Consider the following 15540-nt stretch of genomic DNA (forward strand, 5'->3'; position numbering starts at 1 on the left):
AGTTATAGTACCTTTAATAAGTTGGCAATTAGTATCTTTTTTCTCTTTTGTAAGAGGTGACTAAAAATAAATCATCAGTTCTTGGTAACGAACTGTAAGTAAGGAGCGACTCGGTATAATAGTAGTAAATAAGAATTTATTCGTGAGTAAACCAAACAAGGCATTTCACTCTAAATACTAAACTAAGACTACAAAACAAAAAACACAAGAAAACACTATATAATCTTAAAGTCTCAAACGAAGAAAAAGGAAAAAAAACTAATCTAATCTTAAAATCTCAGATGAATAAAAATTATAAAAAACCAACTATCACCAACTACAAAATATCTAATCTCCTTGTTCTTAAAAAAAAAAAAAATAACGAGGTTTCTAACGTACTTACTATCTACTGCTGAATTCAGACTAAACGAATAGCTAAGACTTAGTTCAGATAAACACAAAGAAAAAGACTCTCTGGGTATAATATAAAGGACACTCAAATAAAAGATGGATGCAATTTTCAGGATTTTGGCCACAATGACACAAGCTAGAAGGATCTTTACCCATCCTCTGCGGGAAACTATTAAGACGACAATGGCCGGTAATAAATTGTGTCACCTGATATTTTGGCTCAAAAGAAGAAGTTGCAATTAAATCATTTGAACTCTAAAAGAAACGGATTCGCCGATAGCTCATTGAATTTTGGAAATCATTACACCACATTTCATATAACTTAGATTTTAGAAACTGACGGTTTAAAATAAAATTAATTAAAAAAAATAAAATTAAATTAATAAAATAAAATAAAATTATTATCAAAAATATTTTGTCCAGACAGTCCAAAAAGAACTTCATCTGTAAAAATACTATGAAGAGATGATCTTTGAACTAAGGGGAATGAAGGTCAATCGGCCAATTTTGAGGGCGGCCTTTGCGAGTGGTATAATAGTAATCAAAACTCTAAAAAAGGAAATTTGGATAACAATAGATAGGCTACATCAAAAGAGTGGCATTTTTATACTGATTTCAAGTACATAAAATTGATTAAGTTTAGTGTTACCCATCCAAACATACGAGCCACAGAAAATGTGCAAGATTTTCATAAAGATGAAAAACACCCCCTTAAAAATCAAGGAATAATGATGAAAACCACAGCATCAGATTCAGCACATCAAACAACACTACTAAAAAGGTTTCAGGCTCCAATCTGCAAAAGTATGGACTTTTATGGACTTTTAAAAATCTCGAATGGCGTGTTTTTTTTTGTTTTTTTTTTAATTTCCAGGGGTTATCCTATCGAAACAACGGTCCTAGAAGATCGAGAGAGGGCTAATTCGAATGTAAATAGAAAGTTCTAGTGCTTTTTTTTAGTTACCTAAAATTTGGAGGGCAACTAGCCCCCCTATCACGCCCATTTTTCCCCTAAGTCATCCGATCAATATTTTAAGATAACAATTTTGTTCAACGTAATTGAAAGGCATAATGAATATGCCTATGGTTATGAAATAATACCCCACAGCCCCAGGAAGGGGGTTGTAAGCTATGAAATTTGCTATTTTGTACATTTTGTCTATAGCATTTATTAGTGGAACATATAGAGACATTATTCACGAGGAGGGGGAGGGGATTTTCCGTGGGGTAAGGGACTCTACAGTGAGAATTTTCCTTGGGGAGAGAAGTTTTTTAGAGTAAAGTTTCCAAGGGAAACTTTACGTAGGGAACATTTCTCAGAATTCCTATACGGTATTCTTTTTATTTGTCTTATTTTCTCTTTGGCGAGTCAATTTTACGGGTGGAGATGCTGCTGGGAAATTTCTGGGATAAATTTTCAACGGGTTTCGAATTGTTTGGGGGACTTATCCGTGGGGGAAGAGGGGTTTCCGCGGGGTTTGAATTGTCTGGGGGGAATTTTCTGTGGGGGGGGGGGGGTCCGCGGGAGGAATTGTCCAAGGGAAGATGTTCCGCCGTAAAAGATTTCTATTAGGGGAGGGGGGATTTTGGAGAAAAGTTTTCCACCGAAGGGGGAATTTCTGGCATGATTCGAAAAACGATCAGAAAATTAAATAAAAAACAAGTACTTTTTTCTAATGAACGTAGGATACAGCGAATTTTCCTGGCGGAATTGTCCGCAGAAAATACACGGGGGAATTATCAGGTGGTAAGGGATTTTATGTACGAATAGCTTATCGTGGAGGAATTGTCGGTGGGGGTGAGGGTATGGAGAGGGGAAGTGGAATTTCTGGAAAACAATTGAAAAAAGATGAGAAATTAAATAAAGAACACGTGTTTTCAACTGAAAGTTAGGAGCTACATTAAAACTTAAAACAATCAGAAACTATCCCGTGGATAAGGACGGTGTACCCTCCTTAACAGCTTTCTCTTCACACTAAAGTTTGACTTTTTGTCCCAATTCATTAAGAACAGCTCCTGAAACACAAGGGCTGTTTAATTAGAATAAGGAGCTTTTTTAAGTACTAAAAAAATTAGCGTGAAGAGCGAGGGATTGATGAGGGGGCAGCTCCCCTTTATATAGGGAATAATATGATCGTTTTAAGTTTTAATATTGCTGCTTAATCTCTGTCGAAAAAACTGTTTTTTATATTACCTAATTTTAAACAGGCCAAGATGGAAGTGCCAATTTCGCTAGTGCTCAGATGAGTCAGCGGTGCATAGAGAGAATCTTGATGATAGTTCATTTTGCATGGAAAATGTTCAAGATCAATGATCAGCTTTTTAATTTTTTTTTTTTTTTATCATGATGTAGCTCAAACATGAAATTTTGCGTTATATCACTTATGTATTTATTAGTTGATTTTACGATAAGTACAGCAAACTTTGTTTTGACCCTTTCAATACCCTAATTTTGTAGTCAACTTAGATTCAGTGTCATTCAGGGCATCATTGCCAAAATTACAGTTAGTGCCTTAGCTGAATATTTTTGACGTTGATGAAGGGGTTAAAAAATGTAAATTGCTTTCACAGATGCTATAAACAGAATATGCCTGAATTTGTTTTTGTTTATTGGTCTATGCTTATACAGGAAAAATAGTATCTTTATTATCAGAATTTTGTTTTTAGTTATTTCTTGACCTTGCATAACTGTAAAACAAAGTATTAAACATAGGAAGCCTATATCTTGAAAGTTTTTTCTCTAGGCCAATCCAGTTTAATAGGCTACTAAACCTCCCAGGCATAGATTGTTGATAGTTTCGAAAGAAAATTTTTAACTTGTCACATTTTCGAAAAGCGAATGAAACCTGTGCCTGTGCTATTATTTTGGTAGATATTTTGTTTAATAATATATAGTCCCGGCGTCGGAGTGGTATGCCCACTTCGAGTTAGAGTTCTCGCCTCCGGATGCGGGTCTGGAGCAAAAGTTTGAGCAGGAATTAGACACATTTCTTGATGGGTTGTCTCCTAATGATTTTGTCGTCCTTCTTTCGGCTGTTGAACGTTTTATTAAACATCTGAAGAGAAAACCGTCTTTCGGGATTGATCGTATAAGTGCAATGCATCTCAAGCATGGGAGAACTCAGCTCCAAAATCGTATACAATTGCTAATGCAGATGATTTTTACTCCGGGAGTGGTACCGTCTACTTTCCGAGTTGGGGATCTAACACCAATACCGAAGAAAGGCAAGCTGTCCATACAGTGCTCATCCTTTCGCCCTATTACTGTCTCCACTACTCTCTGCAAGCTGTTCGGGTTGATTTTTATTGATGAATGAACCGAAAAATGTTATCCGACTACTAATCAGTTTTGGCTTCCAGCCTGCTGTGGGATGTACGGATGCTCTTGCAGCTGTGGCTAATGTCACTATTGATGCAGATAGAAGTGGAGACAGCCTAATACTTGCTGGACATGACATACGCAGGGCTTTCAGTTCTTTAATACACGCTGCAATGATTATTTTTGCAGCAAAAAGAGGGGTGAACCGCGCTATTATCACGGCACTACGTGATATGTATTCGGGTCTTAAAGCTCGGCTGAAATTGCCTCCAGATAAATTTTCACCCCCTGCACCACGTGAAGGACTGATCCCGATAATAAAAGGAGCCAGAAAAGGAGCTGTAACATCCCCCACATTATTCAACAATTACATCCTGGATGCTCAAGCACAATGCCAAGCATCATGTATTTTGCAGGCTATAAACTTGTCGTTGGTCTGCTACGCAGATGACACCCTGAATGTGAGTCGCACGTTGCAACGGGTTTTGGATATTTTTGGAGTGCTGGCCGAGGGATATGCTAGGATTGGACTTGAATTTAACCCTGAAAAATCGGAGATTGTATTGTTTAATTGGATAGATGCCACCCAAAATCTTAGAATCTCTCTTGACAGCACGCCAATCAAACCGTCTAACCACGTAACCTACCTTGGACTCCCGATTGGCACTTCTATTAAGCACACACGCCAGCTTCTACTTTCACATATACAACGCCGCATTTGCACTGCTTATGCGACATTTATCAAGGCCAAACTTCGTTTCAATAGATCCAACCTTGCCACACTATATAATGCGATTGCAACCCCTCACATTCTATACTGTAGACCTTTTTGGAAAATATTTACTCGAACAGATAAAAACAAAATCCGCAGCCCTTTTTTCCGGTTTGCAAATTATTTACTCAGACTCCCACCTTGGACCAGGATTACAAAAATAATCAGGATTTACAATAACAGGGATCCACTGAAAGCGGCAGAAGAACATATTGCTAAATTCAATAATAATCGTCAAACTCATCAGTGGTGGCCCATACTAACCCAGTAGTTTTCATCTGTAATGTGAAGTTTCTTCTCTCCTTATTAGGTTCAGTATAAGGTATTGTTTTGTTTTTCTTTCTTTTTCAATATTGTTTCTGTTGAAGTGTCTTTTCGTTTTTTATTTTCTTATTTTCTTTTATTTTTGCTCCGTCTGTGTTTCTTGGCTAAACTTGACGGGTTTACAATAAATTCATTCATTCATATCTATTACTTAGGGGACGGCTACCATTTAACGATTGTAAAGGACGTTGAATGTAAAGTAGAGGATATAACCAAATTGCTCACCAAGCATGTTCCAAACGTTCATATGGACCAAAATGTTGGTGCGGAATTGTCGTACGTCTTACCAAGAGAATATTCAGCCATGTTTGAAAGAATGTTTATGGAGCTTGATGGGAAAAAAAATGAGTTAAGGATACTAAGCTATGGTATCTCTGCAACTTCTATGGAAGAAGTATTTTTTAAGTAAGTTTTATGGGTAAAGTGAATTAAATTCTAGGTCTCGAAAAGCAAATAATATATTCAGTTAACTTGCTAAACTGTTTTGAAAATTGTTTCGGAAAAATTGTTAAGAAACAAAAGAACGCTGCTTGAAGAACTTTCTTCTTGAAACTTTTTTGCGCCAAAAAAAATTACATATGCAAAAAAAATAAAAACTAATGACTGTTATGCCTAAGAATCACATTCAAAATCTTAATAATCATAAGACTGTCTGAAAAGGCAATATATTTACTAAATAATATTTAGTCTGGCGAAGTACCATTTAAAATTTTGGCAATTTCAGGACGGATCCGGACATGATCACTCACACCAAGAAAGGAACAAGCGTAGTTATTCTATGAGACCTCTTCGACGAAAAATCCTTATTCTAAGCAACAACCAAGATCTGTTTTTTCATCTTTTTTTTATTCAAGAGTATGAATTTTTAGAATCAACTAAACGATAAACAATATAGTTTCTCACAGAACACAAATTAAGAATTGCGAACTGTGCAGCCTCTAGAGTGGATGAAGTTTTGTCTTATGGTTGTAGTATATACATAGACTCCCAACAGTGACGAGGGGGTGTTTTCTTTCAAGTAAATTCCTAAAGAATACTCAAAGTTTGCAGTTTCGTGGTACTTAGAAAGGGATGTGTCATTTATCGGCTAAAAAAAAAAAAAATCCCCAAATCTTCTGGCAGTGGTGCTTATTAAAAACCTCTTTCAGTATCAATTACTGTTTTAACGACCTCTAAGACGAGGCTATCCCAAATGTCCCTTCATTGAACTCCTTTAAAAGCAAGTTCAGTATTTTCTTAAGAAAGAACATAGGTTATACTCTTGTTAAAGCTACATTAAAACATATAAATAGTTTTTTTGTAGTTTTTGTGCTTTTCGTAAAAGAAAAATACAAAAACTCTTTGAATTGATCCTTCCGATTGTAACTTTTTCAAAGACACATTTTTACTTGCAGACTTCGATGTCTAATTCGTGCTAATTGAATAAATAGAAACCATCTTTTGCCTTAGGCCATCTTTTATTTACAACTACTACTACAAACCGCGGCACCAAGCTGCCTGAGTCCATCACAGCTACGCACACTCTTCCTCCATCCCAATGTATTCAAAGTTTCCCTCTTTAAACCCTCCCAGGAAATTTCCATTTCCCTTAAGTCATTCTTTATGACATCTTCCCACCCCAACCGTGGACGACCTGCTTTCCGTTTAGCCCTTTAAGGCTGGCCAAAAAGGACAGTCTTCGGCTAAGTGTTATCCATTATCCACAGAACGTGCCCAAGCGATCTCAACCTTTCTCTTATTATAGCCCTAGACAGCGGGATAGAACCACATTTTTCGTACCGCCTACTAATTGAAATACGGTCAGTAAGCCGGGTACCCAGAACAATCAGTAGCTCTGGAAAACATCTAGCAAATCTACAAAATGAGTCCTCATCTTATTTGAAAATACTAGCCTATAAAATTCTTGCAAGCAAGTACTATTGAAGAATCTCTTTTTGTCCCTACCTTGCTTTGTGTGAACTGAATAGGGGAACCTGTAGTTAGACAGCAGAATCCGCCGCAACTGAAGCAATTCATATTGCGTATAATCATCCAATTTCAACTTTATTTATACTGATTCCGATATCATTTTCGCAGAAAATGCTTATGTAAACGGTGTTTGTGTTAGTCTTGGGGCTACACGCTTCAGATGATTCTGTCGATGAATCACGCACTTTCTCACTATCTATAACAGTACTTAACTTCTATCTTCACTTACACCGTACACTCCCCTTGCTTTCGAACCAAAAAAGTTGTCCAGAGTTTTCTGCTGCATAGGGTTTTTAACTTCATTAGGTTGTAGCTGATCTGAGGGGGCTTTGTGCTAAGTTTGACAAAGACCAGTTAATTGCTTTTCAAATTTTGAGTTCTCAAAGTTGAAAAAAAAATATACGCAGAACCTATATAATCAGTTATAAACATCCTTTTTCAAATCTTCTAATATGCCTTTTAGCTTTGTCAAGGGTGTATACGCAGTAATGGAATTTTTACTCTTCAAATTACTCTTCAAGTTATATATTCTGATTGCTGTTTGTTATAGGACGCTGAAACAAAGTGAAGAAACTGTAGATCCTGAAAAATACAGCGTCAGAAGTAGAGGTAAGTAGATTTTGAAATTAGTGCCTGACGCCAGACAGGCTGACAGGAAAGACAACGAGTGTATGTCAGTTTAATCTTGATAATACATTGGTTTAATCATTAAACGAATGTTAAAAAATAGGATGGCGGTCGATAGTGGTTTATCGATAAAACAGTAAACCTCTTATAGACAATGATTCATGTTGATTATTTCTGTCTGTATGTGATGTATAAATATGTCGAATTGTACACATTATACAGGACGCGATTATTATTACGCAAATTTCACAACGTTTTCTTGTCCTGCCAATACGATGATGATGTATAAAATTTGCTTTACCCCACCCCCCTCCCTATAAATATTAGGCAGCCCACCGAAAGGTCGCACCACACACTTTCAAAACCTCTTGTTAAATGTGTCATTGGTTTGTTTTTTCAACACATTATTTGGCAACTAGATCCAATATTTGTTATATTTGTTGCATTTAGCTTGTCAATATTTTCAAGGTGGTTAGTTTTTATTCAATGAAACTTTAAATAGATTTGACTCTTATTTTGACTCGTTATAGTTTTTTTACTAATTTTTTAAGGCCCAATAGTTACTATAAATTCGTGGTCTTTATTGGGCTGACTGAACTAACAGGCATATATATTTCTTTTAAGCGTATAAAACACAGTCGTAAGGCTGAGCAATAAATTCGTTACCAGTATCTATAGTTTTTTTCAGTTGTTTTCTGCTTTAAGATAATTTAATTTCAAACTATTATGCTGAGATTGGAGACAGGATTCAAAAGATAATTTTTCATGTGCACAGATACATCGCTTCTCAACCTGGGGATAGCCGTCGGTAAAAAAAAAAATCAAGGATTGAGTTTTCCAGACAGTTTCGTCGAGAGCTAATCAAAAACTATAGTAAATTGTTTTTTTTTTTTTTGATCATGTTGGATTTTACCCTCCTTCCGTAGATGCTTGAGCTTCCTATGACCTTCTGTTGACTTTTATAGAAAATGAAGTGGGGAGCGGGATCTTGGTGGCCAAATTGGGTTTTTGAATTGATGCGATATTTTTCAAATCAAATTATAAAATTTTATCAAATAAATTAAAATAACAAAATTAAACATATTTAAGAGGATAAATTTTAATTCCTTTAATAAATTAAAAGAATTAATATGGATTAATTCTTATTGCTCCTCCCTTCTTTCACTATCATCATTAGTCATCAATCCTTGATAATAAGGTCATATGAATCAACACTAAGTTGATGGATAAAAATATTTGATTGAAGACCAAATTTTAAAAAGAACTAAAAATTCAACTTACAAGATTTTCCTCAAATTTTTCTGATGGTGACAATGACGACTTTAATGGGAAGATATAAGGAAGGGAAGGCTAGTCTAAACCTTTAAACTAGTAGTGCTGATTTCAGCCAAAATCAGCTAATACGCACACTTTCCTACCCCTAGATGTCTGCCAGAGCAAATGCCCCGCAAGAAAATTGTAATCCAGAGGAGGAGAAATTTTCCAGTGAGTGTGTACATAATCAAGGTAGCACGGACAGCTGCGAGCTAGTAAAGAGTGAACCATCCCCTATTAAGAAAAAGTTTAAAATACTTATAGCTTGATTTATTTTCTTTTGGCTAATATATTTTCAGTACCTGCATGTATTCTGTTTCAAAGCCATAATTAAACTTGACTTTGAGAAATTTTACTACAAAGAATGGGCGATTGACATGCTAGTAAATGTGTCTGAAAATGGGTGCTACTGTACTAAACGGTCTCTCTTATATACTGCAATGGAAACCAGTCGCGAAAACCCGAGGCATCCACTGGACAAAGGAAAGATTTGACGCTATCTGATGTTGTATAAACAAGTATTCAGGGGTTTCTCACTCTGGGAACTATATTTAAACTTTTTTTTTGGGGGGGGGGGGGGTTAAGGGTGGAAAAAGGTACCTAGGTTAGATTATGTTACGTATTTAATACATGCTATGCTTTACCCCCCACCCCACCCTAACGTGCAAATATATAGCCTAAATTTGTTTCTAAACTATTATATATTCATTCTTTTTTATTTTATTTCATTAGCATTAACCAAACTAGCAGTATATAAAAGAGTCCGTTTAGTACAGGAGTACCGAAAAATGTTTGTGAGAGATTGTATTTTGCGAGTGCTGCACAATGAATGTGCCTAAAATTATGTTGTTCTACTCGAATCAGGCTTGTACGAGGGGGTCATTCTCCTCCTCCCAAAAACTAGATATTTCCTCTTTTTTGCGTTGATTTATCTAGCTTTCCTATATTTTGCCTGCTTCTTCTGTTTTGAAGAGTATACCTCCCTTTCCCTCCAAGAAAAAATGTTGCACCTTCTAATGGAATGAAATTTAAAAAGTAGTAAAGTGATATAAAAGAAAACACAAGGAGTGGCCCTTTTAAATGACCAGCTACCTTAGGAAATCTAACTCCAAAAGTACTAAACTGAAAATTAACATTTCAGCTTATATTGCCTCGCAATGAAATATTTATGTATCATCTTATAATAAGTATTGGTATACATATACAATCTTTTGTCGGCCAATGCAAAGTTTTTCAATTGTCGGTGTTATTAATTCTATTGACGAAAAACTTTTGATTTTGTTCATTCTGACTTAAATGACTTTTTTTTAGAGCCTCACGAACTAATGTTTGATCCTTCAACTACCAAAAATACGGGAGTCAATCTGTTGATCCAGCAATTATGGGCTATGCTTGTGAAAAAATCTTTATTTACACTAAGAAACTGGTCCCTTATTGTAACTCAGGTAAATTTATGTTTACTCTAACTATTTTATTAGACCTTAAAGACGAGTCTCGACTTTTATCTATTCTTCTTTTCTTTTTAAGTATCTGAACCTTCGTAGCGTCAATGGTTATCTTTAAAGCGATAAAACGGCAATAACAACAACAAATTGCTTTTCAAAAGGCAAAAAAATTATTTGCTGGGTGACGAAGTGCCAGCGCCCACTTTTGATTTTCTTTGAAACTTATGGCTTTGCTACCTCGTATCAAATACAAGAAGTTAGTGAGGAGTTAATGATAGTTTATTTTCATTTATGAGAATTTATGGCTTATTTCTAATTCAAATATATTCAATGTTAAATCCGTGAAAAATTGCCCGCAAAATAAAAAACAGAAAAATATAAGAAGTTAATGAGGAGTTACCGATAGTTTATTCTCATTGAGAATTTATGGGTTATTTCCAATTCAAACTTATTCAACATTAAATCTGCAAAAAATTGCCCGCATAATATAAAACAGAAAAATATAAGAAGTTAATGAAGAGTTAATGATAATTTATTCTCATCGAGAACTGATGGCTTATTTGCAAAATCGAAGTGACTTTGTGATCTAATTTGCTCCACAAATTTGTATAGAAATAAAAGATAATTTAGCTCAGGTTAATTCACAAAATCAAGTAACAGTTTCCTCCCACAAAGCAGAGTTTTGGGTTTAATTTAGAATGGTACCTCCCATGGGCGTCCATAAGCTGAATTCCAGGGAGGGGCAAACTTTGTCTAATTGGCACTTTTAATACTATATAATAGAAATCTCAGAAAAAAATATAAAAATAAGGCAACATCATTCAGCCAGGGGGGGGCAGGAGCCCCCACTTTCCCCCCCATATGGGCGCCCATGGTACCTCCAGAAGGTAGAAAAAGAATGAAACAATCTTATAAAGTTTCCCTGAGACCGAGAAAAAAAAAAGTAAAGAAGTCTGTAAGTATGACAGGACTAGACCCTTAAGTTCCAAACCGGCGGTGCTCATCTCCGTTTCGTGGCCCTTCAGCCAGGAAGTGGAATGGGGGGCTGGGGGCCAGCCATCCTTGCTTCCGCACACCCTTCCTGCTTACCTTCCCCATATTTCTCCAGGTACCCATTTAGAGCTGGGTCGACTCTGACTAAGCTTACAGAGTCACGCCACTGACCCGCGTCCCAAACCCAAATAACTGGCCATGCCAGTGATTGAACCCGTGCCCCTTGAATTCTCAACCCAGCTCACGTCCACTTAGCCAGGACGGCCTATGAAAGGAGACCGAGAAAGATTCCCTGAGAAAGGAAAAGGCTGACCCCAGCCTCTCCCTCACAATCCACTCTTTAAATTACGTTTTACTTATTATATCCTACTTAAAGAATGAGTTCTCTAACAAAAAAATAGTGTAACAATTTTTTTTTTTATCTCAATATCCTAAAATGAAGTGTCTTCAGAAAATTCTTATTTAACTTCTTTTATTTTACCTGATGGAAAGGCAGTGTGCTCTTCGTTGTTAGTTACTTGGCTACCTCGTATCAAATACAAATCTCTAAAAATCTTCATTTTTTTTTTCATTTCATTACAGTCTAATTTAACACCATCTGCTTATTTTCCATTCCCTTTATTGAGGATCAATGAATTGTAGGCTAGCCATTTAGCACTTGATTATTAAAGTTATTCTTCTGAAACTTAGCAAATTTGCAGAAATAATAGTAGTGTCATCGCCCCTTAAATATTCCAGACGACTAGAGTGCCATTTACACTCCATGAAAAACAAATTTTGTGTTTGAGCGGTTTTTCTCATTTTCATTATAACATTAATTTCGGGAAGTTTAATGGAGCTTAAACTGCCAAGGGGGGGGGGGGGTCTGTTTTACGATGCCAGAATATCTGCAAATGTAATACATTTCCATCAATGGTGTCCCCCCCAATCATTCTTCTCCTTTCATATACTTAGAATGTCAATTGGCTAAACTAAACTTTCTATTCATGCTTTTAATATAGTTCTTATAATAAAACATAAATGACCACCATGAGCCCAAATGTAAACCGAAGCAAGGGATATCAGTGAAATTAGTTCTGATTACCTTAGTAGAAAGGCCTCATGAGCTTGTGACGGGAGTCCATATATGGGCATAGAATACCGACGGGGGTCCATATATGGGCATAGAATACTACGCGAACACCGTGCTGCCATCTAAAATTTAGTCTAACGCTGACGGGACATAATTTATTCGAGGATTATTGATCAACTCGAGGGGGAAGTGGATTTCCGAGAAATAGACCCTAATGACTCGTGACGGGAGTCCATATATGGATATAGAATACTGACGGGAGTCGATATATGGGCATAGAATACTAGGAGGTCTAACGCTGACGGGACATAATTTATTCAAGGATTATTCATCGACTCGAGGGGGAAGTGGACTTCCGAGAAATAGACCCTATTGACTCGTGACGGGAGTCCATATATGGGCATAGAATACTACGCGAACACCGTGCTGCCATCTACAATTTAGTCTAACGCTGACGGGACATAATTTATTCAAGGATTATTGATCGACTCGAGGGGGAAGTGGACTTCCGAGAAATAGACCCTATTGACTCGTGACGGGAGTCCATATATGGGCATAGAATACTACGCGAACACCGTGCTGCCATCTACAATTGGGTCTAACGCTGACGGGACATAATTTATTCAAGGATTATTGATCCAGTCTAATGAGGTCAAGGTCGATTTATTTGGTGTTCGTCCAGGTGTATTGTCTCCGGGGCGAATTTTGCACATGCGCATTGACGGTGGGGAAGAGATTTATTGATCTGGGACTCGAAGGGGAGAGAATTTCTGAGAAATTGATTTGCATAATCGAGGGGAATGTATTGATCCACGAAAGGGGGAATTTATTTGTTGTTTCTAAGGGGAATTATTGATTCAAGAAAGAGGAATTTATTTGTTGTTTCTAAGTGGAATTATTGATTCACGAAAGGGAATTAGAAATGACATCACTTGTTTCCTTGGAATTATGCGGGACTCTAAAGAGATAAATTAATATTCTATTTTTAAATACGGCTTCTCAGGTCATTAGACTTAGCGATAAATTGATATTCTATCGAAGCCATAATAGTGTCACCAAGAACATCTTGGAGATGAAGAGATTAACTCGAGAAATGGTTTCCAAGGAATTTCAAATGTGACAGCGCAGGGATGCCAAAACAAAAGGAACACGCAGAAATTACGTTTAGGGATTATTTGGGCGAAACCATTTTGAAACATTTTAGAAGATGATTTAAGCGAAACCGTTTGAGGAATTTTAGAAGATGATTTTAGAAGATGATTTAGAAAATGATTTGAGGGTGAAACTCTGTGGTCGTTATAATACACAAGTTCCATTTGAACAGTGTTGTGAGGTCCCCTATCCCAACAACCCCCCTAGACCGACCCCAAAGGGCCCCGACCCCCCTACCCCAACCCCGAAGGATCCCCCCGGCCCCCAAAGGCCCCCAGTCCTCCAATTCCCCCCAGGGCCTCCAAAGGGCCTCCAGGCCCCCAATGAGCCCTAGGGCCCCTAAAGACCCCCCGGGGCCCCAAAGAGACCCACAACTTTTTTGCCCCCCCTTTTTAATACTTTTTTATTTGCGCATTTGAGACACAGAAGGGCCCCATCCCATCATTAGTGTTTTGTTGTGGTTTACCTTGTCACAGTTACATTCTCTTGATTTTTCAAAGTTCATTTTGAATTTCTTTCGTTGAAATGCAAGAGTTGGAATATTTCAGTAGTGTTTTGTTGTGGTTTACCTTGTCACAATTACATTCTCTTGATTTTTCAAAGTTCATTTTGGATTTCTTTCGTTGAAATGCAAGAGTTGGAATATTTCAGTAGTGTTTTATCGTGGTTTACCTAGTCACAGTTACATTTTCTTGATTTTTCAAAGTTCATTTTGAATTTCTTTCATTGAAATGCAAGAGTTGGAATATTTCAGTAGTGTTGTGTCGTGGTTTACCTTGTCACAATTACATTCTCTTGATTTTTCAAAGTTCATTTTGGATTTCTTTCATTGAAATGCAAGAGTTGGAATATTTAATTAGTGTTTTGTTGTGGTTTACCTTGTCATAGTTACATTATATTGATTTTTCAAAGTTCATTTTGAATTTCTTTCGTTGAAATGCAAGAGTTGGAATATTTAAGTAGTGTTTTGTTGTGGTTTATCTGGTCACAGTTACATTCTCTTGATTTTTCAAAGTTCATTTTGAATTTCTTTCGTGAAATGCAAGAGTTGGAATATTTCAGTAGTGTTTTGTTGTGGTTTACCTTGTCACACTTACATTCTCTCGATTTTTCAAAGTTTATTTTGGATTTCTTCCGTTGAAATGCAAGAGTTGGAATATTTCAGTAGTATTTTGTCGTGGTTTACAGTGTCACAGTTACAATTACAAAACACTACTGAAATAATCCAACTCTTGCATTTCAATGAAAGAAATTCAAAATGAACTTTGAAAAATCAAGAGAATGTAACTGTGACAAGGTAAACCACGAGAGAACACTACTGAAATATTCCAACTCTTACATTTCAACGAAAGAAATTCAAAATGAACTTTGAAAAATCAAGAGAATGTAACTGTGACAAGGTAAACAATGACACAACACTACTGAAATATTCCAACTCTTGCATTTCAACTAAAGAAATTCAAAATGAACTTTGAAAAATTATGAGAATGTAACTGTGTTAAGGTAAACAACAACAAAACACTACTGAAATATTCCATATCTTACATTTCTATGAAAGAAATTCAAAAAATGAACTTTGAAAAATCAAGAGAATGTAACTGTGACTAGGTAAACCACAACAAAACACTACTGAAATATTCCAACTCTTGCATTTCAATGAAAGAAATCCAAAATGAACTTTAAAAAATCAAGAAAATGTATGTGTGACAAGGTAAACCACAACAAAACACTACTGAAATATTCCAACTCTATCATTTCAATGAAAGAAATACAAAAATAACTTTGAAAAATTAAGAGAATTTAGTCGTGAAATATTAAACCACGACATAACACTACTTAAATATTCCAAATCTTTCATTTCAATTATAGAGATTCCAAATTAAGCTCGAAAAATTAGTAGACTGTAGTTCTGATTAGGTAAAGCACGAAAATATACTACTGAAATAATCCAGCTATTGCATTTCAATGTGAAAAATTCCAAATTAACTTTGAAAAATTACGATAATGTAACTGTGATAATGTAAACCACGACAAGTCACAATTGAAATAATACAACCCTTTCATTTCAATGTCTCAAATTCGAAATCAAATTTGAAAAATCATGAGAAAATAGACGTGGCAAGATCGACGACAACAAACCACTCGGAAAATAATCTAGCCCGTG

The 15540-nt window shown here is 36.1% G+C and overlaps 1 protein-coding gene across 1 annotated transcript in view; it reads left to right on the forward strand.

The window, feature by feature from the left end:
- Positions 1 to 15540, forward strand: part of LOC148944293 (phospholipid-transporting ATPase ABCA3-like) — a 233259-nt gene that overhangs the window by 100114 nt on the left and 117605 nt on the right. Inside the window, exons 16-18 of the mRNA XM_089100087.1 lie at positions 4961 to 5210; positions 7324 to 7382; positions 10026 to 10159. Coding sequence (XP_088956213.1) covers positions 4961 to 5210; positions 7324 to 7382; positions 10026 to 10159 — 443 coding nt within the window. The remainder of the gene's footprint in view (positions 1 to 4960; positions 5211 to 7323; positions 7383 to 10025; positions 10160 to 15540) is intronic.

The sequence above is a fragment of the Artemia sp. Qi Xiang Cuo genome, chromosome 14 (assembly GCF_049724085.1).
Source record: "Artemia sp. Qi Xiang Cuo chromosome 14, ASM4972408v1, whole genome shotgun sequence".
Lineage (NCBI taxonomy): Eukaryota > Metazoa > Arthropoda > Branchiopoda > Anostraca > Artemiidae > Artemia > Artemia sp. Qi Xiang Cuo.